This window comes from Aspergillus pseudodeflectus, assembly GCF_044049435.1.
Source record: "Aspergillus pseudodeflectus strain CBS 756.74 chromosome Unknown BJX68scaffold_7, whole genome shotgun sequence".
NCBI lineage: Eukaryota > Fungi > Ascomycota > Eurotiomycetes > Eurotiales > Aspergillaceae > Aspergillus > Aspergillus pseudodeflectus.
In genome coordinates, this window is record NW_027263783.1 from 509,799 (window position 1) to 535,323 (window position 25,525).

The 25,525-nt window shown below is 51.1% G+C and overlaps 9 protein-coding genes across 9 annotated transcripts in view; 6 read left to right on the forward strand and 3 right to left on the reverse strand.

The window, feature by feature from the left end:
• Positions 1-558, forward strand: part of BJX68DRAFT_193121 (alpha/beta fold hydrolase) — a 1,790-nt gene extending 1,232 nt beyond the window's left edge. Inside the window, exons 6-7 of the mRNA XM_071037429.1 lie at positions 61-112; positions 181-558. Of these exons, the coding sequence (XP_070902756.1) occupies positions 61-112; positions 181-455 (327 nt within the window). The 3' untranslated portion in view covers positions 456-558. The remainder of the gene's footprint in view (positions 1-60; positions 113-180) is intronic.
• BJX68DRAFT_229672 (uncharacterized protein) lies at positions 19-2,536 on the reverse strand. The gene is made up of 6 exons (XM_071039076.1): positions 1,912-2,536; positions 1,714-1,861; positions 1,589-1,661; positions 1,416-1,540; positions 179-1,363; positions 19-110 (listed from the first exon to the last, which is right to left on the reverse strand). Exons 1-5 carry the CDS (start codon positions 2,099-2,101, stop codon positions 661-663), a joined length of 1,239 nt encoding a protein of 412 aa, XP_070902757.1. The 5' UTR covers positions 2,102-2,536; the 3' UTR covers positions 19-110; positions 179-660.
• A 300-nt stretch (positions 2,537-2,836) lies between these two features.
• BJX68DRAFT_229674 (60S ribosomal protein eL43) lies at positions 2,837-4,275 on the forward strand. Its single transcript, XM_071039077.1, has 4 exons — positions 2,837-3,000; positions 3,076-3,106; positions 3,253-3,417; positions 3,513-4,275. Exons 1-4 carry the CDS (start codon positions 2,982-2,984, stop codon positions 3,574-3,576), a joined length of 279 nt encoding a protein of 92 aa, XP_070902758.1. The 5' UTR covers positions 2,837-2,981; the 3' UTR covers positions 3,577-4,275.
• A 69-nt stretch (positions 4,276-4,344) lies between these two features.
• BJX68DRAFT_193186 (putative PHD and RING finger domain protein) lies at positions 4,345-6,700 on the forward strand. Its single transcript, XM_071037431.1, has 2 exons — positions 4,345-4,766; positions 4,867-6,700. The coding sequence occupies exons 1-2, from the start codon at positions 4,469-4,471 to the stop codon at positions 6,444-6,446; spliced, it is 1,878 nt and encodes a 625-aa protein (XP_070902759.1). The 5' UTR covers positions 4,345-4,468; the 3' UTR covers positions 6,447-6,700.
• A 1,041-nt stretch (positions 6,701-7,741) lies between these two features.
• On the forward strand, positions 7,742-9,710 carry BJX68DRAFT_229677 (MFS transporter). The gene is made up of 2 exons (XM_071039078.1): positions 7,742-9,538; positions 9,592-9,710. The coding sequence occupies exon 1, from the start codon at positions 7,903-7,905 to the stop codon at positions 9,526-9,528; it is 1,626 nt and encodes a 541-aa protein (XP_070902760.1). The 5' UTR covers positions 7,742-7,902; the 3' UTR covers positions 9,529-9,538; positions 9,592-9,710.
• Positions 9,711-9,845: 135 nt separating this feature from the next.
• On the forward strand, positions 9,846-14,991 carry BJX68DRAFT_229680 (sister chromatid cohesion factor PDS5). Its single transcript, XM_071039079.1, has 2 exons — positions 9,846-10,370; positions 10,448-14,991. Exons 1-2 carry the CDS (start codon positions 10,014-10,016, stop codon positions 14,591-14,593), a joined length of 4,503 nt encoding a protein of 1,500 aa, XP_070902761.1. The 5' UTR covers positions 9,846-10,013; the 3' UTR covers positions 14,594-14,991.
• A 513-nt stretch (positions 14,992-15,504) lies between these two features.
• On the reverse strand, positions 15,505-18,645 carry BJX68DRAFT_193212 (SWI/SNF chromatin-remodeling complex subunit SNF5). The gene is made up of 3 exons (XM_071037433.1): positions 18,599-18,645; positions 16,051-18,263; positions 15,505-15,988 (listed from the first exon to the last, which is right to left on the reverse strand). Exons 2-3 carry the CDS (start codon positions 18,124-18,126, stop codon positions 15,647-15,649), a joined length of 2,418 nt encoding a protein of 805 aa, XP_070902762.1. The 5' UTR covers positions 18,127-18,263; positions 18,599-18,645; the 3' UTR covers positions 15,505-15,646.
• A 524-nt stretch (positions 18,646-19,169) lies between these two features.
• On the reverse strand, positions 19,170-20,449 carry BJX68DRAFT_193204 (endonuclease/exonuclease/phosphatase family protein). The gene has a single exon (XM_071037432.1). The coding sequence runs from the start codon at positions 20,366-20,368 to the stop codon at positions 19,454-19,456; it is 915 nt and encodes a 304-aa protein (XP_070902763.1). The 5' UTR covers positions 20,369-20,449; the 3' UTR covers positions 19,170-19,453.
• A 1,104-nt stretch (positions 20,450-21,553) lies between these two features.
• Positions 21,554-23,726, forward strand: BJX68DRAFT_229688 (curved DNA-binding protein (42 kDa protein)). The gene is made up of 5 exons (XM_071039080.1): positions 21,554-21,726; positions 21,958-22,041; positions 22,107-22,211; positions 22,273-23,070; positions 23,161-23,726. Exons 1-5 carry the CDS (start codon positions 21,699-21,701, stop codon positions 23,358-23,360), a joined length of 1,215 nt encoding a protein of 404 aa, XP_070902764.1. The 5' UTR covers positions 21,554-21,698; the 3' UTR covers positions 23,361-23,726.
• The last annotated feature ends 1,799 nt before the right edge of the window (positions 23,727-25,525 follow it).

Here is a 25,525-nt window from a genome sequence, read left to right on the forward strand (position 1 = left end):
TTTTTTGCATTTCTTCTGGTTCAACGAAAGGGGGCTTCACTGACATGATCTCCGGCATAGGAACTCGAATACTACGCCTGGGAATTCGCCCGCCACGGCCTGCGTGGACCCTGTATGTCCCCCCCACCATCCCCAATACCATCAGACAACATGAAACACAGCTAACAAGAACCACAACAGTAAACTGGTACCGCACCCGCAAGATCAACTACGACGATGAGCTAGCCCTTTCCAGCGGCACAATCAAGGTTCCCGTGCTCTTCATTCAGGCGCTCAAGGACGAAGCGCTCCCACCACACCTCGGCAAGGGGATGGCGAAGCATCTGCCGCAGTTGCAGATCAAGCATGTGGATGCCTCGCACTGGGCGCTTTGGGAGAGGCCGAAGGAGGTTAATGAGATTTTGGATGCGTGGGTGGATGAGGTTGTGGCTGGAGGGAGGAGTGCTAAGATGTGAGTATGTCTGTTAAGAAGGAAGGATAAGCCGTGGATAGGTATATTTGTGATTGTGATGTAAAGTTATATGTATTTTGTTCTGTATAGGGCATGTTGGTGAGTGGTATATATATCAAGTATGAATACGAGTTGGGGCACGCTAGGTATCTCATCAAGTCATCCGGATCATAAACGAACAAGTCGTAAAACAAATGAGGCCATGAATATCAATTGTCCAGCACCTGCGTCTCAACTGTGCATCCAACCTTCTCCAGCCGATCAAGATATTCCTGCCCCAAGACGGCCGAGGTAACAATACCGCCTCGAGAGACCCTCTTGACCTTCTCCTCATTCTCCACAATCACCATCGCCGCTTCAGCCAGCAACAAGCCCGTGAAGAGGTACATCGACCCCTCGAACTTCAGCTTACCAAGGACACGCTTGGACGTGTTCTGGTCCGGCGTCGCAATCGCACGGTACTCGCAGCGGTCATTCCGGCCGCTCTCCTCGGTTGGTCCGCTACCGGGGGCGTAGATGACCTTCTTCACCAGCCAGCGGACAGGGGCAAAGAGCAAGAAGGACGTCCCGAAGAGAAATGCGAAGCGGAAGAGAATTCCAACCAAGGTGTTGCGGACACGCAGGAATTGGCGGAAGTAGAAACGCGGCCCGTAGAATTCGCGCATCAGCGTGCTGCTTCGGTGGACGGTGGTGATGTCGCAGAAATCTGTTGGAGACTTGGTGAGCGTGCCTAAGTCGCGGATGGTTCGGACACCCAGGACCCGTGCCATGATGGGCTCGGGGGGAATGTTTGGTGTTGGTGTAGAAGCTGCGAGGGAGAAAGGCTTTGTTGAGGCGAGGAGGTGGGCTTTTGAGAAGTTCTCGATACACGTGAGAATGGTGCTTAGGGTACCACCGCTTGCGCCGGACGATCTGCCAGGGTTAGTGAGGCTTGGTCAAAGGACGATGCTCGGAGACGGCGTACTTGAAGTCATAGATTGCACCGGTAATTTCCCGTGTATGGCAGGATAGTTTCTCGCGAACTTCCTTCACGACGGCCCAGGCCAGCATATCTGCGGGAGCACTTTCTACTCCGACAGAATGGATAATCTGCGCCAGGTCAGATAATAGCCGTGGTTATGTACCAGGGACACGTACAATAGCACCATTTGACTTGGCGGTCTCGTGGTACTTTTCAATCGTCTGCTTGACCCAAGGGGTTTCTCCAGTTCTACATCAGGGGTTAGCGAGGATACAGCTCATTGAATACCGCATTGACGTACGCATCAAGGTAATGAGTCCCGGTAAGAGCGCACGCCTCAACCACCGGCGTAGAGTATAAATGGTACGGGCCAACAGCGTTGATAAGGACCTTGGTTCTCTCAGCCAAAGCCTTCAACTCGGTTTTGTTGAGTTGGACAGCGAGAATCTCTATAGGCGCATTAACAGTGACATACAAAATTTGGTCTCACGAGTAGTACCTGGTTCGGCGCGATCAGGAGTGAGCTTCTTCAATCCCTCAGCAACCCCCTCAATCTTCTGCGGAGATCGTCCTGCTAGGGCCCATTTCAAGTTCGTGGGTAGATACTTGACGATATGTTCTGAGCAGAGCTTCCCGGTATACCCTGTGGGACCGAGGACCACAATGTCGAATTCCCTGCCGGCCTGCATCGTGGATGCTTGTACGATGCTCTTGGCGAATCAGGAGCTTTGTTGATGTCGACCGGGAGACAAACGCCTGCGTCTGTTGAGTGTATACCTAGGTATAGATATATGCGAGGACAGCTTGATACGTCAAGCAGAGCTCATAGCCTTGGCAATGGGCAATGAGCAATGTTCAAAGTAAGTGTCTTAATGGAGAAATCAGGACTTGCAGGTGAACGACCTTGGACCGCGGCTCATGCTTCATATCAGTTGGTAGACATCATTGTTACATAATCTATGCAGGCACCATCTCATTTATCCGTGCATAATGTTCATTTCAGGTGCTAACTTCGAAAAGCTAAGGGAATTCCTCGGCCAGCACCAGTTGACCCCGCTCGGTGAATTCCTAGGCCTCGAGGACATGAGCTATGTGGTATTTAATGCAAGGAAATGTCTCTCAAGCCACTAAGTAAAGTTCTATATAAAGCTCTGTCAGACTCGAGGGGCTGGTGTTGGACTAAAATCTGATCTGGAGATCTCGATTCTTGGCGTATTACATAATTTCCTGCCTTAGGATTCCATCGACCTACTCCGGATAGTCGAACAGCTGCACACAAGAGACATATTCAGTGCATAACAACTGCGCAAAATGTTTTGTGAGATAGATGAAAAGAGACAATGAATGGTTTCCTTCTTTAGGTTTCTATTCATTCCCGACTGTAAAGCATCAGACACTGGCGAAGCTATATCGTTGAGTTTTGATCACATGACCGCCAAGGCCGAGCCCTACTGTGAGTAGGGTAAGCGAGCCCGTTCCCACAACTGGTCGTCCCTTGAAAGCCGCAGTCTCGATTTCGACTTCCCGCACTGTATCCATCTTCGATCTCAACAGCCGCACACAGACAAGATGACGAAGCGCACTAAGAGTGAGTATAACGCGATCCGTCCATGGACTCTGGATTATGGCAAAAATGAAGAATAAAAGCTAACTGGATTCGCAGAGGTCGGTATCACCGGTAAATATGGTACCAGGTATGCTTTCCAGTTCTCTTCCGCAAACACGGTCAAGACATCGAATACAATTCGACTGCGACTTTCCACGGAAACGGCGATATTCGATGATTGAGCGATCGAGGATGCGAGCGATTGGACGTTTTTCTGACATGTTTCGACGACAGATACGGTGCCTCCCTGCGTAAGCAGGTGAAGAAGATGGAAGTCTCGCAGCACGCCCGCTACATCTGCACCTTCTGCGGAAAGAACACCGTCAAGCGCCAGGCTGTTGGCATCTGGGAGTGCAAGGGCTGCAAGAAGACCGTCGCCGGTGGTGCCTACACCGTCTCGTAAGTCGAACGGCACTCTCTCTCTGCTGGGAACGACCTACTTTGCACCGGCAACATGTGCACAACAAAAGACTAACTCGCTGGACGCACTCTAGTACCCCGGCTGCCGCTGCTACCCGCTCCACCATCCGTCGTCTCAGAGAAATCGCGGAGGTCTAAATGTGATATGGGATTCCTTTTTGTTCACGTTAATCAAAAAATGAGACAAATTCAAAATTCGGATTGTCATGAGCACGTCCTCGTCACGAATATCCTATTCGGTGTTGATAGCGTCGTCTGCGTCATCGAACACACTTTTACCACATAGACATGAATACCACCGAAAATTCCTGATCAGTCAACTTCTAGTTCACATATTTCATCGATATCTTGCACCGATATCTGACTTTTGGCGATATCAAATTTGGCGCTTATCATATTCTCTGATAATGGGGATGAATGCCCTGACCTGACAGCACGTGAGGACCACGGGGGCCAAAGCAAGTACTCACTGCTAGGTACCCATTTACTTCCAAGGTTGAGGGCGAGGATAGTCGCGAGTGCCCAATAGTCTGAAACGAAATATGCAGCTGATTGTCTTTTTTTATCTCCTTCCAAATATTTCTGCAATTATTTACCTTACTAGTAGGTTTGCACGTTTCGCCGACTCGGGAACGGGCGATATACCGACACTGTCTCCTCAATTCCATCATCTTTTCTAGCACGATCTCTTCCAACAGTCTCCCGAGCACCAGCTAAAGAGAGGGGTTAATCCTTTTCGAGCGCGCTGCAGGAACATCCTCTCCCTGGTCGCCTACAGGGCCAAGCGGGATCTGGAGGGCCGTGATTCGCCTTGCGTCGGGAAGGTCACGTTGGCAGCCAGACTGCTTTGCGTTAGACCGGACCTTCAAAAGGCGGCGCTGCGGTTTCTCCACCACATCTCTCGTCTACTACTCCCTCTCTCTTCCTTCTCTCTTCACCCTCCATCCTCCACCCTCGTTATATAAGTAGCTGTTCTTCATGCCTTCTCCCAGCTCCCCTATACACAGCTCTTCAACATCTTCGTCCGTTAATGTCCGACACCTGTATTGTGTGCTTAGGAGACCTTGGCGAAAGCGCCAGTGATCCTCTTGCCGTCTCCGCCATCCCGGCGCCAAGACCCGACCTTGAACATGATGGCAAGGCGTCTGATAACCCCATTAAGCCAGGAGGCTTTGACGACAATGAGGACACAAGTCTCATCGCTCAGCTGCTACCATGTGGCCACATCCTTCACAACAACTGCCTGAAACCCTGGGTGGAACGAGCCAACAGTTGTCCGATATGCCGCCGCAGCTTCAATATAGTGGAGCTTAGTGACCGGGTAGGAGGTAGGCCACCATTTTTCTCTCCAATTTATTGTCGGCTACATTTATGTTGCACGCTTATTTCTTCGTCTTGAGTGTATGCTAACATGTTTCCCACAATTAGGCCCCGTCCTTTCGTCCTACGGCGTGGAGGACCGAGTCCAGGTTGCAGATGTCGACCCATCTATGGTGATCGAGTATATAGACGAGGATCCGGCCGACTTCCAGCCCTGTCCTATATGCGGCGACGCCGAGAATGAAGACCTCCTTCTTCTCTGCGATGGCTGCGATGTCCCTACACATACCTATTGCATTGGGCTAGATGAGGTGCCAGCGGGACCCTGGTACTGTTCTCGTTGTGAGACCCAACGTCCCATAGGGCCCACTTCTGATGGGGTTGATAGACCCTCGAGAGCCCAGGATCGACAAGGCCACCGCACCAGGGCGCAACAGCGCAGAGTCCAGAGCAGGAACCAGATCAATTCGCTCCATTGGGCTCGTGTGTGGCAATCCGTATGGGATCACCTCAATCTGGATCTAGATTTCCCCTTCAACGATGATCGAGCTGTCGAGCTCGCTATGCAGCAGCAGCGTCGGGAATTAGCAAATCAAAGAGAGTTTCGCGCTTGGCAGCGTCGTTTTGAGGTCGCAGAGAGGCAGGGTGGCAGCAATCGATTTAGAGACACTGCTGCTTTGCTGGACATCGAGGCACCCCGACCGTCGCGGCCTCGAGTACCAAGGGAGCCAACGCCTGAACCTGAGTCTCTTGAGGAGATGCGGGCATGGAATGCATTTGAGCGCGCTCGTGAGATTGAAAACGACCCAAGCGCAGCAAGGAAACGAAAGGAGCCTACCCTATCTCCTTCACCCGAGCCTTCTGAACCGCAACGGAAGTTGAAACGACCTCGAACCCGCAGGGCGCAGGACTTGGCCGCCTTGGCTCTGCAAAATGGCGAGTCTTCAAGGGCTGCTACTGCCCAAGTAACTGCTCGGATCAACGCTGATAATGCGGCTGAACCAAGTTTTCTCTCGTCCCTTTTGAAGGAAGTTGAAGACGCGTCAACGCCACCAAGTGTACACTCACTTGGGCCTTCGGCTCAAGCCTCGGCTGCTCTTTCCGAACACAATACACCTGGTCCTTCGTCTCCATCTCTCTCCCCCGTGGCCTCAAACCAGTCTTCTCCTCGGTTATCCTCTGCAACCCCACCACCATTCATCCGCAGCAGGCCAATATCCCCAGTGCAACTCACACCACCTGACGAGCCTTCATCTCCCGCCTTTTCACCCGATGTCTCACCAGCTGGGTCCCAGACCGAAACTCGTGACGAATCACCATCGCGTCCGGCCATCCGACTTCGGCGAATTCCTCGTGCAGCATATATTGCTCGAACGGCGCGGTCAAACGAAAGTTCTCCAACGCGCGCAGGGCTATCCCTGGCAGTCAAATCCGACATCCAAAGATTAGTCGGAGCGGCCTTGAAACCCTACTATCGAACAAAGGTCGTCTCCAAGGACGAGTATACCGACATCAATAGAACCATTTCTCGAAAACTATACGACCGTGTTCTAGGTCTCGAGTCGCTAGAGCCGACCACGAAAGCGCGTTTAGAGAGCACAGCCAAGGAGGAGGTGCAGAAGGCGATTGATGCTCTGAAACAACACAGCAAGGGAAAGGTTACCGGTTCCTCTGATGACAGCTCCTAATATATGACTTTAATGTAGCATATATCGGCGTTTTCTAGCGACTTTTTGCTTCGTTTCTAAAGAGGTGGTGGGCGATTACATATCTACTCTGGCGTTGGTTGTATTCTATCTTGCATTGTTCCTATGGAAACAGCGGGAGGCGCATACTGGTTCTGGCTCTATACTCATGATGATGATCTACGGCATTTTGCTTTGTTATATTAGTTGTCATGGCTCATGAGCATCTTTACAATGATACTTAGAAGGCCACCTTTGCCGGTGGTCGCAATGCCGACTCGCCGATCGGTATTCCGAGATTCCGGTCTGAGATGCTCGTTGCAAGTTATAGCCGTAAGCTGACAAAAGCGGGCCGTGGCTAGGGTTAGTGGTTACCATACTATAATAGGTCTAACAGCAGAAGCAGTTCAGTGAGTGAATGTGCCCGGGCCCTGGGGACCGATCTCTACAACTGCGGATCTACCTTGGTAGAATCCTAAAGCTCTAGATGCCTGACACTAGTGGATTTGATTCAGGCTTCTACATGATTCTCGAAGCTCGGGGAGAAGGATTTGGTGGAAAGCACCAGGGAAAGGGGACACTTCGGGGTCGGAATCCCCGCGCCGACAGCGAGGCACATCAGGATTAGTTCAGGACCAGGATTGCTCAGTGTTCCTGCCCTGATGAATGACCAGCTGAAAGTGAAATTATGGTACGTGACGTCCTGTAGGGAAACAGCGCAACAGAGGCTCTTATCCGACGAACAATCCATGGGTATTTGGCCAGAATGTTGACGATGACCACACCATGATTCTTCACATCTCGGTAGCTGAAGCTTTGAGGACTCCCGAGCAAGGACCCACGAGGCACCGTAAGGCCATGGATTTGCTCACAGCTAAGACTGGAAAGTGGGCTTTGCTTGCAGAAAATTTTACCCCCCGGCCAATGGTTTCTACCTGATACATCATGCCTCCGATTCCTAAGCGTATCTCCGAAGCACGTTTGGCGGCATGAGTCAAGATGTCGTCTACGGAGTACTAGTCTATTGGGATTTGGTAGGGAATCGGATAACCGGCATAATCGCATAACGCCATCCAGGCCGATGAGCATGTCGCAAGCGCAGGATGTATTCTGTCCGCCTCGCGATTCGGTATCAGCGAGGAGTTCGGATCGGAGATAAAAACGGACGATCGGGGTGGGAATTATACCCAATGTCGTTTCGACGGCCATGCGATGGAGTTCGCCCCTTCTGAGATATGGTGGAATTATAAATCCAGATTCCTGATGGCCCACTTGTTGATGGTCTATGGACGTAGTATAATAATGGCTTGGTGCAATTTTTTCTCCCCCTTCACTATCTACAGAGCTTAGTTGTTTCTTACCTTCAAGGTTTGAGAGGGTTGTTGAACATACCTTCCAGCTCAATACACATATTTCCCCCATTATACGTCCTCTCCGAGCCAGTAACACAACGAGGACGATGAGCGAGACGAACAGCCGCCGCTCTGGCCACGGAAATGGGCTTGAGCTGCCCTCATCTGGAACCACTTTGCGATCAGAATCTCTTTCTAGTTTAGGAGAGGCAGAGAAAGCCTCACAGCCATCGCCGAATCGGGACATGGAGAAAGAAGAAGAGGCTCTTGATCTTGAAACTGGCGACGGCGCGCAACACCAACAACCACCCAAAGAAGAAGCGCCGAAGGAACCGAATCTTGTCGAGTGGGATGGGCCAGATGATCCCGAAAACCCCATGAACATGCCGCATTGGAGGAAGTGGCTTATCACAATGACCATGTCATCGATGACAATGTGGCTCACGTTTGCGAGCAGTGTGTTCTCCACAGCGACGAGAGTTACAGCACAGCAGTTCAACGTGTCGACCGAGGTCATGATTCTCGCAACGAGTCTGGTTGTGTTTGGTTTTGCTTTGGGTCCTCTAATGTGGTCGCCGCTATCCGAGCTTTACGGAAGGAAATATCCGCTGTTCGCCGGATACGCCTTGTTTGCGATATTTCAGATTCCCGTGGCTGTTGCGAAGAACGTCCAGACTATCCTCGTATGTCGATTCTTGATGGGGCTTCTCGGTTGCTCTCCCCTCGCAGTTGTGGGAGGCGCCATGGCAGATTTCTGGGATCCAGTCGATCGTGCAATAGCAATCGCCATGTTTTCTGCTGCCACATTCGTTGGTCCCGTCCTCGGTCCGATCGTTGGCGGCTTCTTGACGGATTCGTACCTTGGATGGCGCTGGACGGCTTGGATTACGTTGATTGCATCCGGATCGTTCGGTACGATTGCCTGGTTCATTGTTCCCGAAACCTATCATCCTGTTCTTCTGAAGAGACGCGCCGCTCGTCTTCGCCGCGAAACAGGTAACGAAGCTCTTCCTGCGTTCCTCGACAACCACAAGCCAACCCTATCCGATATTGTTCGCAAGTACCTTTTCCGACCCGTTCAGATGCTCTTCCTAGAGCCCATTCTCATCCTCATCACACTCTACCTGGCGTTGGTTTATGGAATCCTTTACCTGTTTTTCGAAGCTTACCCGGTCTCCTTCCAGGAGGTTCGCGGGTGGACCAATGGAGGCGTGGCCGGTCTTCCTTTCCTAGGCATCATGATTGGAGTTCTCTGTGGCGTTGCCCTGATCATTTGGCAAACAAAGACTCGTTTCGCTCGGAAATTGGCGAAGCACGGCCGTGTTGTCCCCGAGGAACGTCTGATCCCCATGATGATTGCATCTGTCCTATTGCCCGCAGGGCTCTTTTGGTTCGGCTGGACGTCTGACAAGAACATTCACTGGGCGCCTCAAGTCATTGCTGGTATCCCAATCGGCATGGGTATCCTGGTCATCTTCATGCAAGGCCTCAACTACATCATCGATGTCTATCTCATGTTTGCCAACTCTGCCATCGCCGCCAACACTCTGATACGCTCATCCGTAGGTGCTAGTTTCCCTCTGTTTTCGATGCAGATGTACCATAAACTTGGTGTGGATTGGGCGTCCAGTCTGCTTGGGTTCCTCACCGTTGCTATGATACCCATCCCGATTCTCTTCTTCATCTATGGCAAGAAGATCCGGGCCATGAGCAAGTTCTCGCCTAAGTTTTAGGCTCTGATTTCTGGTTCCTGTTAGCATTGACAGCGTTGTCCAAAAGCACATGGTATTGCTCACTGCATCATAACTGCATTGCATCAAGCGTTCGGTAGATTCGGCAGATATATGTAATCATAATCAAACTGGAAAAATATCAAAATTAATCTGAACATTCGATTCTCAAGATTGAACCAGCAGTATGGAGTAGAACGGAAAGAAAAGTGGATGGCGGCGAGTAAGACACGCGACGCGTCTGCGGAGGCGGTCAAAGCTGGATTTCCCTTTCGGGCGGAGTTGATTTGATCCCAAGACGAGACGCTTTCCCCATTGCACCTGTCCATCTCTTTCCGTTTCAATCCAGTCAAGTCAATCCCTTGTCTCACTGGGAGACGACGCTCGGATCTATTCACTCAGTCGTCGCCTTCCGTCCCTCGTCCGCGCATGGTGCCCTGAAAGCCTGCAAGCCCCTTCTCCCCTCGGCTTCCCCGCGCTTCGTCACGATGCCTGCGCGCACTCGTCAAGGCCTCTCCGTCGCCACGGAGGCCGTGGAGCCTGAAGAGCCCTCTGGCGGTCTTCGCCGCCTCAAATTCAATGAACCGCTCTCATGGCGCGTCGGACGCTCCGCCATCCCCATCGCGGACCTTCTACAGCGCTTGCAGACCCTGGCGCAAGAATTGCGCAAGTTCGAACAGGAAGAGATCGAGAAAGAGTCTCTTCAGAAAGTTTCGCAGGAGCTGGCTACGGCGCAACTCCTAGGACATAAGGATAGAGGCGTTCGAGCCTGGGCAACATGTTGCATCGTGGATGTGTTACGTCTCTGTGCGCCTGACGCGCCTTTCACGGCGAACCAGCTCAAGGTGTGATTCCCTCATTCTCGCGTTTAAGGCTTTATTAATGCTTCGTTATCGCGACTAATAAATCTCTGGACATCCAGGATATCTTTACTTGCATAGTAACGTCAATCATACCCTCATTAGGGGACCCTTCGAATCCGTACAATGCGCAACATATCTACGTTTTGAATTCGTTAGCGGAGGTCAAGAGCGTTGTTCTTATGACTGACCTAGATCATCCGGATACACTGATCGTTCCGCTATTCACGAGCTGTTTCGATATTGTCGCTGGCTCCGCCAAAGCCTCGACTGGAGAACCAGTCGCCAAGAATGTTGAATATGACATGACTCGCCTCCTGGTGACTGTTATCGATGAGTCGCCGGTTCTCGCGCCTGATGTGGTGGATGTGATAGTAGCACAATTTTTGCGCATTGATCCCCGCGTCCTGGAAAGCTCAGGGAGAAAAGGCAAGAAGACAGAGGTCCAGGTGGACGAGAAGCAAGAGACGCTGCTTTTCAAAGACTACCCACCTGCTTATAACATGGCTAAAGCAATCTGCCAGGCCTGTCCAGAGAGAATGACTAGCCATATCAGCCAGTATTTCAACAACGTTATCATTGATGCCTCCGCGACTGGTGCCGAGGCCGCCTCATCAAGAACTTCACATCGCAAGCCTAACCTCGACGATTCAGACGATGAGGGCGAAGACATCAAGGAGTTGAACAAAGCACATCGTTTGATTCGGGAACTTTGGAGAGCGTGCCCCGATGTCTTACAAAATGTGATCCCGCAACTTGAAGCGGAACTCTCCGCAGAGTCGGTATCTCTGCGCTTGCTAGCAACACAGACTATTGGCGATTTGACTTCCGGCACTGGAATTGCTGGCCTACCTCCTTCCCCACCTATGGACCCTTCTGCCTATCCGCAAGTGACGTTAGACGAATACGCGCAATCGATCCCGCAACCTTCTGTTCTCCTTATGGCCTTTGCTCCCAAGCCGTTCTCGCAAACACATAGCTCTGCGTATGAGAGCTTCCTGAGCCGTCGTCTAGACAAATCGGCTTCTGTGAGAGCTTCATGGGCTACCGCTGTGGGTCGGATTGTTCTAACCTCTGCGGGTGGCTCGGGATTGAGTGACAATGAGGAGCAAACTCTCATAAAACATCTAGCGTCAATGCTTCGGGATGCTGATGAGAAAGTTCGTTTGGCAGCTGTTGATGCAGTTGGCAGCTTCGGACTGTCCCACATTGTGAACAAGCTAGGAGTCAGCGGTGGTTTCTTGACGCAGGATTCACTCCTCTTCATCCTTGCAGAGCGCGTTAAAGATCGCAAGCCTCAGGTTCGCGAGCATGCTATGAAGATCATCGCTCGAGCTTGGGCGGTCGCATCCGGTGAGATTGAGCAGGAAAATGAGCAGGTATCGTTACTGTTGAAGGACGGACCCTCGAAGATTTTCGATGCGTTTTACACCAACGACCTAGATATCCACGTGTGCATCGACCGTGTTCTATTCGAAGTTCTCCTTCCGCTCGGTTATCCTCCCATTAAGCCTAAGTTATCCCGAGGTGGTTCAAGCCAGTCTCAAAAATTGAAGGATTCCCAATCGTCCGAGCCAGAGAATGAAGCCGACGTTGACAAGATCCGTGTCCGTCGCATACTCACTCTACTACGGGGGTTGGATGATAAGGCTAAGAAAGTCTTCTTCGCCATACAGGCCCGGCAGATATCCATGAGAACGCTCATGACAATTTTCCTACAGGCTTGTGAGGAATACAACGGTGGTGTCATGGAGAAGAACAAAGACCAAATCAAGGCTCAACTAACCAAAGTAATCGATACACTGGCGAAGACGTTCCCCGATCCCGCGAGGACATCGGCCGATCTATGGAAATTTGCAAAGATTCATGACCGACGAAGCTACCAATTAGTCCGCTTTGCCATGGCGGCTGTCAGTGACTATCGCACCGTCACCAAAGCTACCAAAGAACTTACAAGACGGATACAGTCCAGCAACAGCACAATCCTACACGAGACACTGACACCGTTGTTGTATCGCTGCAGTTCGATTGTCTTCAACCGAAGCCATATCCCTGCAATCATGAGCTTGTCACGGTCAGATGAACATGGTCTAGCAAACCCTGCACATGAGATGCTACGGGAGATCTCGTCGCGCAACCCCGAAGTTTTGGAGGCCCAGGTCCAAGAGATGTGTAAAGATCTCGAAGCCCAGGCCCCTAAGTCCGCCACAGCCAATGCTGCTGGTACCGAGGAAATCCTCAAAGCTTGCTCTGGCTTTGCTAAGAAATTGCCCTCTAAGTTGCCTAAGGAGCGTAAATTCTTCCAAGCACTTGTTGACTATGCCCTCCACAGCCGGTCACCCAGGGCTGCCAAGCATGCGGTCTTTATTCTTATGGCTGTGGCCGATAAGAAGGAAATGTATGCCAGAGATCTCGTGCAAAAATGCATTTCCAAATGCACTTACGGCTCTGACCGGTTCCTCACCAAGCTAGCCACTTTGTCACAACTATGCCTCCTGGCTCCCCGCGTGGTTGACGACCAGTTTGATGCCATCTTCAAGATCGCCGCCAGCGATATCTTGCCAAAGAACCGATCACCGGCCCCGAATTCAGAGTATTCGTGGTCAGATGTGGTCGACGAGGAGACTGCTGCCAAAGAATGGGCTCTCAAAATCATCGTCAATCGTGTGCGGGCCAAAGATGGCTCCGCCGGTGACGACAGTTTCCGCGCTCTTGCACAGCCAGTTTATGATACCCTGAATAAACTTATTGTCAACTCGGGCGAGTTATCGGAGAAGCAGAATACTCCAGCAACGCAGAAATCCCGATTACGGCTTTTGGCTGCCAACTCAATGCTGAAACTTTGCGCCTCGCACACTCTATGTGACCAGTTACTCACCCCCAAGGATTTCAACTCGATAGCTCTTGTCGCTCAGGACCCAGTTCCAGAAGTGAGGAGCGGTTTCATCAACCAGCTGAAGAAAAAGCTTGTTCAGAACACTCGTCTGAGCCACCGGTGGTATGTCGTACCGTTCTTGCTTGCATTCGAACCTCAAGTCGGATTGAAAGAGACTACCTTGACCTGGTTGCGATCTCGAGCCGCATTTTTCGCTCAACAAACGAACGGCAGCAAGGGCGAGAAGCAAACTGTCATGGAGTCCTTGTTCTCACGTCTTTTGTCGTTGCTTGCGTATCACCCCGACTATCCGCCAGCCGACCTGGACGAGGCCACAAAGCTAGACGACTTGACGGACTTCGCACGCTACATTCTATTTTACCTAACTGCAGTAGCTAACGAACATAACCTTTCACTCATTTTCCATATCGCACAGCGTGTCAAGCAGACGCGGGACGGTATCACCAAATCCGACGCGATATCTTTCCGCCTCCACACGCTTTCTGATCTAGCACAGGCAACAATTCGACGATTTGCAGACATCTACTCCCAACAGCGCAGGTTCGGTGGGGGAGCTGGTGGTGTCAATATTCTCCAAACATACCCCGGAAGGATGGGTGTTCCCAGCTCCATCTTCGCTCCAATGGGCAGTCATCGAGAGGCACAGGAAGTTGCAGACAAAAACTTCCTCTCGGAAGATGCGGAGGATCGTCTCGACCGGATTGTACGGTCCGTCATGCGGGCGAAGAGCGGGTCAACCAGCCAGGGTGCCCAAAAGAAGCGAAAGACTGATGGTACCCACGAGAGTAATCGGGAAAGTATCGCAAGCAAGAAAATCAAGAAGGAAAAGGAGAGTTCCACCAGGCGCAAATCCTCCTCATCTGCGGCTGCTTCTAAAACACCCAAGCGCAAGAAGAAAACCGAAGACGACTGGTCCTCTGATGGCGGTGAAGTGGCTGAAGGGATCTCCGCCTCTGCTCGGAGACGTAGTAACAGGGGCGCCTCTCGACGAGTCAGTTACGCGGACCGTGATAGTGACGATGACGACATCGAAATGGATGAATGGAACCAGGCCCAAGATGATAAGAATGAAGAGGCTAAGAGGACCAAGGACGAGTCCGATGAGAGTGAACTCAGTGAAGCCGATAGCGACATACTAGAGGAAAATGAGGAAGGATCAGAAAAAGAAAGCGAGCCTGACGAGGAGCAAAACGGCGAGTCCCCGGCCCCCGCAGCGAAGACGAAGTCCAAAGGCAAACGACCAGAAAAGGCATCTGCACCAGCCCCAACAACCACGACTCTTCCCACAAGGCGATCATCTCGACGGGGTTGATTCCGATATGACATGCCTCTCCTAACCTCCCTTCCCTCCAACTGTTTGTACATTCAAGTGAATTCCATGTCAATCTGTGTGTCGATCAGTTGAAGTCCAACTATTCAATCTCCCGATTTTCTTATCGTTTATTCGTCCTTCTATGAAGCCAAGTCTTCCTCCCGCTGCCTTCCTTAGGGGAATTGGCGTTTTATGTCTTCTGTCATCTTTATCTCTAAACTCTTCGTCGCCCATGCTGTTACGTCTTATGCTTCAAATGCTCGGACATAGTTGCTTCACTTATCTCCATGCTCCTTTCGAGTCGAAGGCGCTGCTGTCTTTCCTTTTATCTTTTCTTTATATGCTGAATTCTTAAGTTTTTTTTCTAAATTTGAGTATGTATACCCGGTTCATTTAGCTAGTCCTTCCTCTTCCTTTCTATCATTCTCGATCTGTAGGACTGCAAGTACCACCACCACTAGCTCACTGTGCCTACTATCTAAGGCAGGAACGGAGGGCAGTCCTTCAGGCGCACCATCCTCAAATGGACTTCTCTATCAACCAGCTACACGGCAGGCGCGATCGAGGTCGAGTCGGCGAGCCGGACTACGCTCCTTCCTCGTTAAGTTCTAACCATTCTTTGGTCTGCTTAACAGTACTATCAGAGGAGAACAACCTGATAGTAATATAAGACGACTCCTAATGTAAGAGGATGTAGTACAAAATTCCATTCCATATGCCAGCCAGTATATTCAAGGAACGACATAAGTACGGGTAGTCGCCTAACCTAGTAGTAGTTACGCCGAGCATGATACAGAATGGCAAGGAGACAGCTAACCAGGAGACGCGGAATGGACGGAAGAACAAAGCACCAGAATAGTAAGTAATAGTAGGTATTCAACACTGAACGGGGCCACTGATTCGCTAAAATCATATACACCAAAACGCAGATGCGGGTAGTGATTCAGAAAAGTGCAACATGACATGCTTAATAAATACAGATTTTGCAGAACCGAACCAAGGTGGAGGGGAAGAGTCAAGCACTCGATAAATGAGTTCGAGATGTGAAAGTATTTATTGAGAGGGTGGTGGCGCGTTGCCTCCAGCGGCAGCAGCAGCTTTCGTAACCCGCTCTTCCACGCGTTCTTTGTGCTGACGGTTCCGCAAATGAACCTCGAAGTTGTCCACCGTCGTGGCTGGACCGGGGGTATAAAGTTTCCCTGGGCAATCGTGGCACCGGATACGGGGGAGATATAGGTACTTCAACTTCAGACCTGGTTGAGCGTTGGCGTTGGCTACGGGTTGCATGGTTTCCGTATCAACAGCTGTGTAACGCATCACTGCCTCGAACGAGTCGTTGGGATTCAACCGTTTGAGTCGAGCGAGCCCAGCTACAAGCCAAGTCGGGGGCGAGGGCTAGTTCAGATATCATTAGTATGCTGTTTTTGGTTCAGCGATATCCTCTATCATTTACGTACCCCGGGGACACCTGGCTGAGGAGGATTGGGAGCGTCTACCGCCCCAAGATGTTGGATGGGACCTGGGCGACCGGAGCCGGATATTCGTGCTTGTTGGGGGTTTTGCGAGGGAATAGGAGTTGAGTTGAGCGTCGGTGTGTTCACCTGCGGTGTGCTGCGCTGAGAGGGAGGTTGAGTGGCGGGAGTCGAGCCTGGAACTGGAATCGTGCGGTTGGGTTTCCAGCCATTGGTGAGGAGTATGCGGAGCCTGTCGTTGGGTATTTTAAGAATAACAACCAGCTTCTCTGGCTCTTCTGGAGTTTCTTCTCGGTAGTCACGCCTGCGAGCCGAGACTCGAGGTTCGTGATGAGGCTCTGGAGTTGCTGACTGACCCAGATTCGCCCGCAGAGCAGCATGTGCAGCGGTAGCTGCTCCTCGCATTCCTCTTGTGCGTGCAGTACCTTGAGCCAAATGTGGCCCAATTGCAGGGGATCCAACCATTGACGATTCGTCGCTGTCCGACTCGTCCGACTCATCACCTCCGTCTCGCAGGCTCACTGCAGCACGGCCGCGACGACTTGAGCCGGATCGCTTGAAAACGTTGCTCTCTTCCAAGGAAGGAGCGGTATTCGGGATGACAGATGATACAAGCAGTGTGCGAATAGTTCGCTGGCGGTCTTTGAGATCCGGCAAGGCTGGACCACCACGGCGATTGACTGAGCGTTTCTGTCGCCGCTGATCTCGTTGGAACGATACCTCTGTCCGCTCAAGATCTGCTTCGTTGAGTTCATAGAGATAAGGCGTGAATTCTTTGGCGGCCTGGAAGGGTCGAAAGGACGAGAGAAGGGGTGTGGGTAGGAATGAGGCTTTCAAGTCTGGGTCATCAACCGGACGTCCGTCAAACGGATGTGAGAGAATATATAGCGATTTGGTGAACAGCTGCGATTGTTCACGGATCGAGTGAGCAATCGCAGTTGTGAACTCGCCGGAGAGAGAGAGATCATTCGTCATTCGTGTCGCGAATTCTTCAGGATTATTGTGAGGATCGTTGATATCCCACTCAAACTGGTCAACAAGAGTATTTTGACCAATTGTAATATTCAGCTTGACCACAATTCGCATTTCATCGTTCTTGTATGCGTTATACGGAAGATGAGGATCGAGCGGTTCCTCCTCTATGTGCAGGTGAGGATAGAAGTCGCACAGTTGCTCTTGTATGCTCTGCGAGATCATTCTCACAAGCGGAGAGCAAGACTCGAGCGGCAGACCCAGATCCTCCACGAGTTTTTCCGCAAACAGATCAGGTGAAACAACATGGTCATGAAGGTTCCATGTGAATGTGTCTCGAATCTTGACCTTTTCCCAGTCGATGTCTAGCCGGATGGGAACTAGGTCTTCAATTTGCTCGCTCTGGGATTTCAAATCTTTTCGTGAAACCCGTAGTTCTCGCGTCTTGCGATTACCGGGGCGGCGTCGGTGAGCGGGGTATAGCAACTGCGGGTGTTGATTGCGCAAGTCGGTACGGGCGTTTCCAAAACCTTCATATCCTACGCCGTACAGCGCAGCAGGATTCATATGGTTCTCTCGACGTAGGTTCAGATAGTAGTCACGTTCGGCACGTTTTTCTTGCTGAAGCTGTTGGCTCGGGTTCTGCCAAGCGGCTAGAGCAGAATGTCGGAATTCTCGATTGACATATTCTTCCAGTAATATTTTCTCAACCGGTGTCTCTCGTACACGAACAGGCAACGCCGAGCCAGACGGCGGCGGCGGGATGAAGGCGCCGTCTCGAGATCGCTTTTTACTGGAAGCAGCTCCGTTTGCGCTGCCACCCTGCGCATTCGGTGAGTGATTCGCATTGGAGGCCCCGTAGACCGGTTCGGATTGTGGTAATTTCACGCCTGACGCAGCGAGGACGGCTTTCGCGTTCTGCTTCCCTTCGGCGATCGGGTCCGAACCGTCTGTCCCCTGTTCCGTCATAAACGCTGCATCAACGTCATTGTCGAAATCCGCTGCTCCATCCAATAAATCTGAGCTGTCATGGGTCGCATCGAATTGCGCGTCAGCCATCCCAGGCTGAGAGGGGTCGGGAAACGCCATTGTTGAGAGTACGTGTCAAGTCGGTGCTTCACTTCCTTCAGAGGCGCACCCGGTGTCACTTGAATGTACAGAAGCCTGACAAGAGAGAGGTGAATAGACTGGTTATGGCAGCATTCTATAGGGAGGCCGATCAGAAGCTATGACAAAGTACATTAGTCTCAGCGCATGCATTTCCCGCACAATGATCAAATCAGAGACGCGACAGCACAGCTATTGAAAGGTCGCAATATGTTGTCATCTGGAAGTAGCGGATTCAAGTCGCCGGACCATGCTGATGCGATTATCGTCTGCATAGCAACCAAATCTAGCGTCGTAACAGCGTTGGATAAAAGTTGAGGTCCAAAGCCACGTAAAGATACCCAGCGAAGGAAGACGACAACCCCGAGGGCGGAGACATGCTGAAGCAGGGAATGGATTGAAGCAAAGACAAATGGGAGCGAAAGAGAATGCGAATCAAGAAGAGAATACTAACCGCAAATTAGAGTATCAAAGCAACGAAGTTCCAGGGCCAAACGAAGCGCTGGATGGGTCTTCGTGCCGGGTCTGGTCTGGGTCTTCGCGAGAGAGCAGCAGCGCCCGGAGAGCAAGCGGCGGAATCAGCTGATGGCGCTCCCGGGACGTATCACGGCACGTCTCTGAGCAAAGCTCCCGGCCTTTTTTCCTCCGAGAAGAAACCTAGCAAAATTTAACTTGAAGCGCTGTGTTCAACTTATGGCTTTGGCGTCGCGATGGTCAAGTCGCGTTCGATGACGGCAGGCAGCATTAGCAGAAGGGAAGAGGAAAGGAGGTCGGGAGGTGAAAATGGCTGGAGCGGACACAGAAACGCCCGTTACAAGCGCTTCCCGAGTGAAGGACCAGAAGACAGCTGGATGGGTAGTAGGGGAGGGGGGAGGCAGCCCAAGGAACATGTCTGACAAAGTACGTCCTCAAAAAATCATCCTAGAGTCATTTTGAAGCCTTTCATCACTTCCTTTCACCCCATCTCTCTTCATAAGAGGAGTTGTCCACTTACCAGTGTTACTGTTATGTGCCTGTAAATTACGGCACTTCATTACATATGACTAATGGCTCATCAGGGTTTTCCTCACTGTCATGTGATGCATGCTATACCATACCTGGGATGGTATATGCGAATTAGGATCTGGTGTGACAGATAATATACTAGCTGAAAGATACAATACACTCCTGTATCTTTGTGCAACGATATGGTTTTGAAAGGTACAAACATCTCTTGAAGGAGGCCCGAGTCATGCGTCATGGTATGAAAAAGGAAATATGTCCACCCAAGCCAGATCTGGCCTGACTTGAGAATCATGGCGCAGCACACTCAGCCGCGCAGGAGCGCATCGACCACTACCGCGCGATGGTCCGAGTTGTAGACCCCATCCTCGAATACGTTTTCCAAGACGGCATAGCCCTCGATTTTCCAAGGCAGATCACGACTTTCAGCCCTATTAGCCGGCCCCAAAAGGACATAATCGATGCGTCCAGGCACCAATCCTTCATATCCGAAGCCTGACCAGGTCGTGTGGTAGCCGTAGCGGGCAGCTGGTTTCACGAAGTTGATAGAATCAGCCAGCGACGACTCTGGAGCTGTCAACACCGAGTACGCTTCTTGATTCTCTTGACTGTTCAAATCGCCCGCCAGGAATATGCCGGATATCATATTACCGTACCGCCCATTCCGATATTCCTCGATCTTGCGCAGAATGATGTGGGCCGCTTCGAACCGGGAGCGGGACCCTTGGTCGTCCAAGTGTGTGCTCATCGCCAGGACTGTCTGACGACTAACATGGTGGGTGAAGACGCCAATCGTCACTATGCGAATCGATGCAGCGTCCCAACTCTTGGAGGGAACCTCTGGCGTCTCCGAAAGCCAAACGGTTTCCCAATGCCGAAGTTCCCAGACCGAGGGACGGTAGATTATGGGCGAATATTCACCGGCTTTATAGCCATCATCGCGGCCAACTCCAATGTAGGCCCAGCTTGGGCTGGATGTGTTGTTTTCATCCTCTGGCGTGCCCGAATTCAAACCGGACAGCACATCGATCAACTGATTATTGAGGACTTCTTGCAGGCATATGAAGGAATCCTGGTTGCGTGTGTTATAGAGAAGTTCATTGAGTAGATATGGTGCCCGTTCCTCCCAGGGTCGCTCGCCCTTGAACGGATGAGATGTTGCGTATCGAATGTTGTGTGTCAGAATTCGCAATGGGATACCTGTAGCAGTTGTCTTCATCATGTATCAAAATGCTTGTAAGCTTTCAATAGGTATATCTTGTGGTAGATATATGGGGTTATCGACTTGTGGAGGAATGTCAGCTCGAAAGGATCGCCAAAATGCGGAGAAGCGTGACGCAACCCCGTGATTGATCCGAAAGGCGTAAGAAGCCCAGAGCCTTGGAAGGGCGCTTTCTTTCAAACTAGATAACTAGTGGGCTACGTATAAGTCAGTTCGAAATTAGTGCATGTTCAAGTGAAATTACAATATCGTGAAAAACATGGTCAAGCCTGATGCCCTGGCACTCTATATATATGCAACCGGACCAATCATAGCCCACATGGAGGTACAAACATTTTGTCAAAACACCGACACTGAGAGGGGATTGAGACTGGAAGTGACCCTAAGAGGATTCATTTCAAAGTCAGGAGGGTTTTTTTGGGCACTCAGATAGCCATTGACCGACCTGGCCAGCCGCGTCTGCTTGTGCTTTGTTGACCCCGCTTCTTTGCCCTTGATCAACCTCAGCTAAGAGCGGCTCCCTCACCTCCCTCTTGCCTCATCTTGAAAACGTTTCTGCAGACATAATGCCCTGCTATCCTGACTCTCATACTTATCCCATCAATGGATCCGACCCAGATTAGTTCAAAATGCAAACCCATGTCAATTTTTGCGAACACCAATAGGAATTCAATAGAACCGCCTATACTGGCAAGTCAACTCCGCGGCGGGCATTGGTCTGTTGCGCGTCAGCTGCATCCATGGATATATTCCCCAAAGACCGAAACCGATATCTGGAAGTTGTTCCTAGATCAGTTTAATATTATAGATTTTGAGCTGACAGCTCCGCATTCTGCACTTAATCAAACTCGAAGAAGTATGATATGGAGATGATGTCATGTTCTTAGGTCTCTGTCTTCGCCTAGTTCTGTGAACGATTTTGTACTCCGAAGTAAGCCCCATCAGCACAATCAGCACATGGGAGAAAGATCAGTCTGCCCGAGCTGTCAAATTCTAGAAGCCGAATCCATGGTACAGTCGGGCACTCCTGGTGGCATTGACTTTGGTCATCGCGACAAGGAGTAAACGGATGTGGCGGGGCGGTCTGGTACGTACGGGATGGTAATTGCCTTACAAAGCCCTACTCTGAAGACTGGGCAAAACAGCCCCGCTAAAGCTGTAACCATGATACGTAATTACGTCGTGGTGCACACGACTCCAGCTCTAGTGCGGACGAAGCTATCTAATTTTGCTCCTCCTCCACCTCCTGCTGCTCCGCACGACTGCTGATTCTGAGCCCGTTGACTTCTTCTCTAGTTGTGTTGTTACGAGGAATATCAACTGTTTCACAATGGCCGAAAACCAGACTCCCGAGGTTGGTAAGTGTTGACAGTCTATGCAGTACCCCTCTTCTGTTGCTGTGCGAAAAGCTCCGCGTTTGTGGGTTCCCGCTTGCTTCATCGTCACGGTTTGTGAGACGATCTTCTGCGCAGGACTCGAGATATGACTAGTCTGCGGTCCATGAATCGCTCTCTCGCTTCACAAACCGCCGTCCATGTTTCAACTCTCCTTTCCAAGTTGCAGCTAACCATTCCTCTGGTTGTTTGTAGATTACACCTTGAACAACCCCGATACTCTCACCAAGTACAAGACCGCCGCCGGGATCTCGCACAAGGTCCTTGAAGCCGTCTCAGGTGCGTTTCCCGGGTGTGATATCGCACCTAGCCTCAAAAAGGCCAAGTCTAACTCGACCGTCTAGCGCTGTGTGTTGAGGGAGCCAAGATTGTTGAAATTTGCCAACAGGGTGACAAGCTCCTCGATGAAGAGCTTGCCAAGGTTTACAAAGGCAAGAAGATCACAAAGGGTTAGCTATGCGTCTACCTCGACAAGGTTTTACAAATGTACTAACTACGATTCACTGAAAGGTATCGGTCACCCAACGACCGTTTCCCCTAGCTCCTATGTGACCCCGTATACCCCCTTGGTATCGGACGCGCAGGAGGCCGAGACCACCTTGAAAGCCGGCGAGATCGCCAAGATTCAACTCGGTGCCCAGATTGATGGATTCGGAACCATTGTTTGCGACATGGTCGTTGTCGGCGCTTCCGAGGTTACCGGCCGCGAGGCGGACCTCATCCATGCGACTCACTACGCCAATGAGCTGCTTCTTAGACTGATGGTTCCCCCCGGTCTCCTCGCCACTGGAACCGAGGAGGAGAAGAAGAAGGCCACGTCCGAGAAGGCTCCCACCCAAGCTCGCATCACCCAGCTGATTGAGAAGATCGCCAAGACATATGACTGCAACGTCGTCGAGAACACTACCAGCTGGCTTTTCGAGCGCAACGAGATCGAAGCGGAGAAGAAGATTATCATTGCTCCCGGGTCCGGCGTCAAGGGCGAGGGGGTTCCCGATGTTGGTGAGGTCTGGGGTGTTGAGCTTGGTCTCTCCCTTGGATCCGGAAAAGTCAAGAACCTCCCCCACCGTGCCACTCTCCACCGCCGTACCACGACAACATACCAGCTCAAGAGACCCAGCTCTCGCCAAATTCTGTCGGAGGTTGTCAAGAAGTTCGGCCACTTCCCCTTCAGCTTGCGACAACTGGATGACGAGAAGGCCGCCAAGGTCGGTGTCCTGGAGTGTGTTCGCGGAGGTGTCTTGAGGCAGTACGAGCCAGCTGGCGATGCCGACAACGCCCCGGTTTCCCGCCTGCTGACGACCATCGGTGAGTTCTAGCCCCATTCTATCTGGAGACGAGGATATTACGTTGTCAATGCCCACTTCTATTTAAGTCATTTTGCTGACAGGTCTTTAGCTATTACCAAGAATGGTATCACCAAGCTAGCAGCTCCTGCCACCCCAGACTTCACCAAGATCAAGTCAGACAAGAAGATCGAGGATGAGGAGATTCTCAAGATCTTGGAACAGCCCCTGTCCAAGTCCTCTGGGTCGAAGAAGAACAAGAACAACAAGAAGAAGGCCAAGAAGGCTGATGAGTCCGCTGACCAGGAGTAAATGCATTTTTTTTAACGAAGACCTCGCTATATGCACCGGACCTCTCTCAAGGTCCTACCTCAGACAGCTACCTGAGAGACTGTCCTGTGGTTGCTAAACCACTGACACGGCCTGTTAGGACAAGCCGGAGATGGAGAGTTTTCTTACTGTAGGGGATGGGACTGAAGGGTCAACCAGGCCACTGGTTTAGGTTCCTCCTCTCTGTCGATTGGAAATCTTTGTCACATAACCTATACATTCTTAAAAGTCACATGGAAGTCGCACATCAGCAGACACTAGCAGAAGGGAACTGGGTACCACAAGTCTCCTTCTCAACATGATATAACCTAAATGCAATGTAATATTGCTTGTGCCGTGCCAAAACTGCTTTTGCTGGAAGTTTATCTTCTGGCCTCCGCTGTAGGCTTGAGCTTGATGGTTTCTTTGATAAAGGCTCTCAGGGGGTGCCGAAGCGACCTACTCTTGCGTCACGGGCAGACAAGGTTCGATCTCCTTTTGTATAAATGCATGCCATCCAGGTTTAGATATTTCAGGCGTCTTCAAAGGGCTCTTGTAGATGGTTCCAATGATTTTGGACTATCATGAGTGGACTAACCAGGGCTTCTCCTGGAGATGCCTACCTACTCTCTACCTTGACAACTTCGTCTATCCATCTTCAGTAGTTAGAGAACCGTTTAGATGAATTCCTTGCACGGAGTAACACTTGCTATAATTGGTATGCATCCAGCAGTTAACCTGGGCTTCGGGCATCTGCCCCAAGGGGTTGCCGCCAACCACGAACATAATAGAGCCGGTCAATCTTAAAAGAGCAGAGTCTCTTCCAAAGAGGTAGCCAAGTCTGTGAAAGAAAAACAGGCCAAACGAAGCGTTGTGGCATTCGGAGTGGTGATTGATGGGCTGGTGATCAGAGGGAGTGTGGGCCAACGAAAAGGCTCGTCTGCCTCTTCGCATCCTCTTTCTCCGGCATCCTCCTTTCCCCTCCACAAAGGACCTGCCACCCTTCCCATCAATCCTAAGATAGCCGGGAATACCTTGCTTACCTTAGTCTGCCTTTACTGTTACAACTCTTTTCCTGGCTTCTTTCCCCCAGCCATCAGCCCATACCTTGTCGTTGACAGCCCGAAAAAGCTTCTGCTGGCTGTCGCCTATTATCAGCCAGCCCAAGGGGGAATCTATCACTCTAAACTGTTATCTTGCTGCGACTCGTCTTGCGAAAGGAGGCTTTCCGACTCTTCTCGTAAGATAAGGGCCATAGTGGAAATATCCATTATCGGGTGCTGAAACCCCTACTTTCAATCTTCCTAAGAGCGCCACACAAGACCATTCGCCTGTGCTGTGTTCGCTGAGCAGACCCATCAGTAACACATTGAGCAGCTACTCTGCATACCACTTCCTTCTGCAGCCTTTTCTCTATCTGCCAACATCACCCCCATCATCTTCCGTCTTTCTTTTACTCCCCTGGTTACCTCCGAACTTCAACTCCTGTGCACGGATTCTTGCAAGTGAGACCTGGCGATTGTCCGTCAACAGGAAAAGATCCCACTGGTGACTTCCTGCCAGGCCTTCAAGTACCGGCTCGTCATATTTGAATCTGCGGTGTTTTATCCAAACCCAGTTGCATCCAGTGTTGGCAGACCTGTTCGTCTCGGCCTGAACAAAGAATACCAGCAACTACGCTCATCTTGTCTGCAGGATTATCCTGCTCACATCCCACAGTAAGTCTACGATTTCCGTTGATATATCTGAGGAGAAGCTCCCTATTTGTCTACGCCTGGTGCTTTTGCGTGCCGGGATGCCCTATCGAACTGTGGTCAGATATCTATGGTCTATAGTTGGACGAGCAAACAGGCACTCTGAACCCTTCCTAGCATTGAACAACTCCTGTTAGCTGTCTGGTGCCGCATTTTACATCCTGTTTGAAACCGACACGCTTGCTGCATCAAGTTCATCTCACTAAGCGGTTACTGGCTCTCGTGCTGACTTGTACAAGAAGTTCAGTTTTCTTACCGGGATTCTGAGATTTATTCTCTTCCTGAAGCCGCAGGATTTCTGATACAGCATCTATATCGCGGTCTTACGTGGTTTGAACACGCTCGTTGTTGCTGCTCGCCTGCATCACCTGGGCAGTAATCTCCGGAGGTGCGGTACGTGAGCATTCGGTAAGA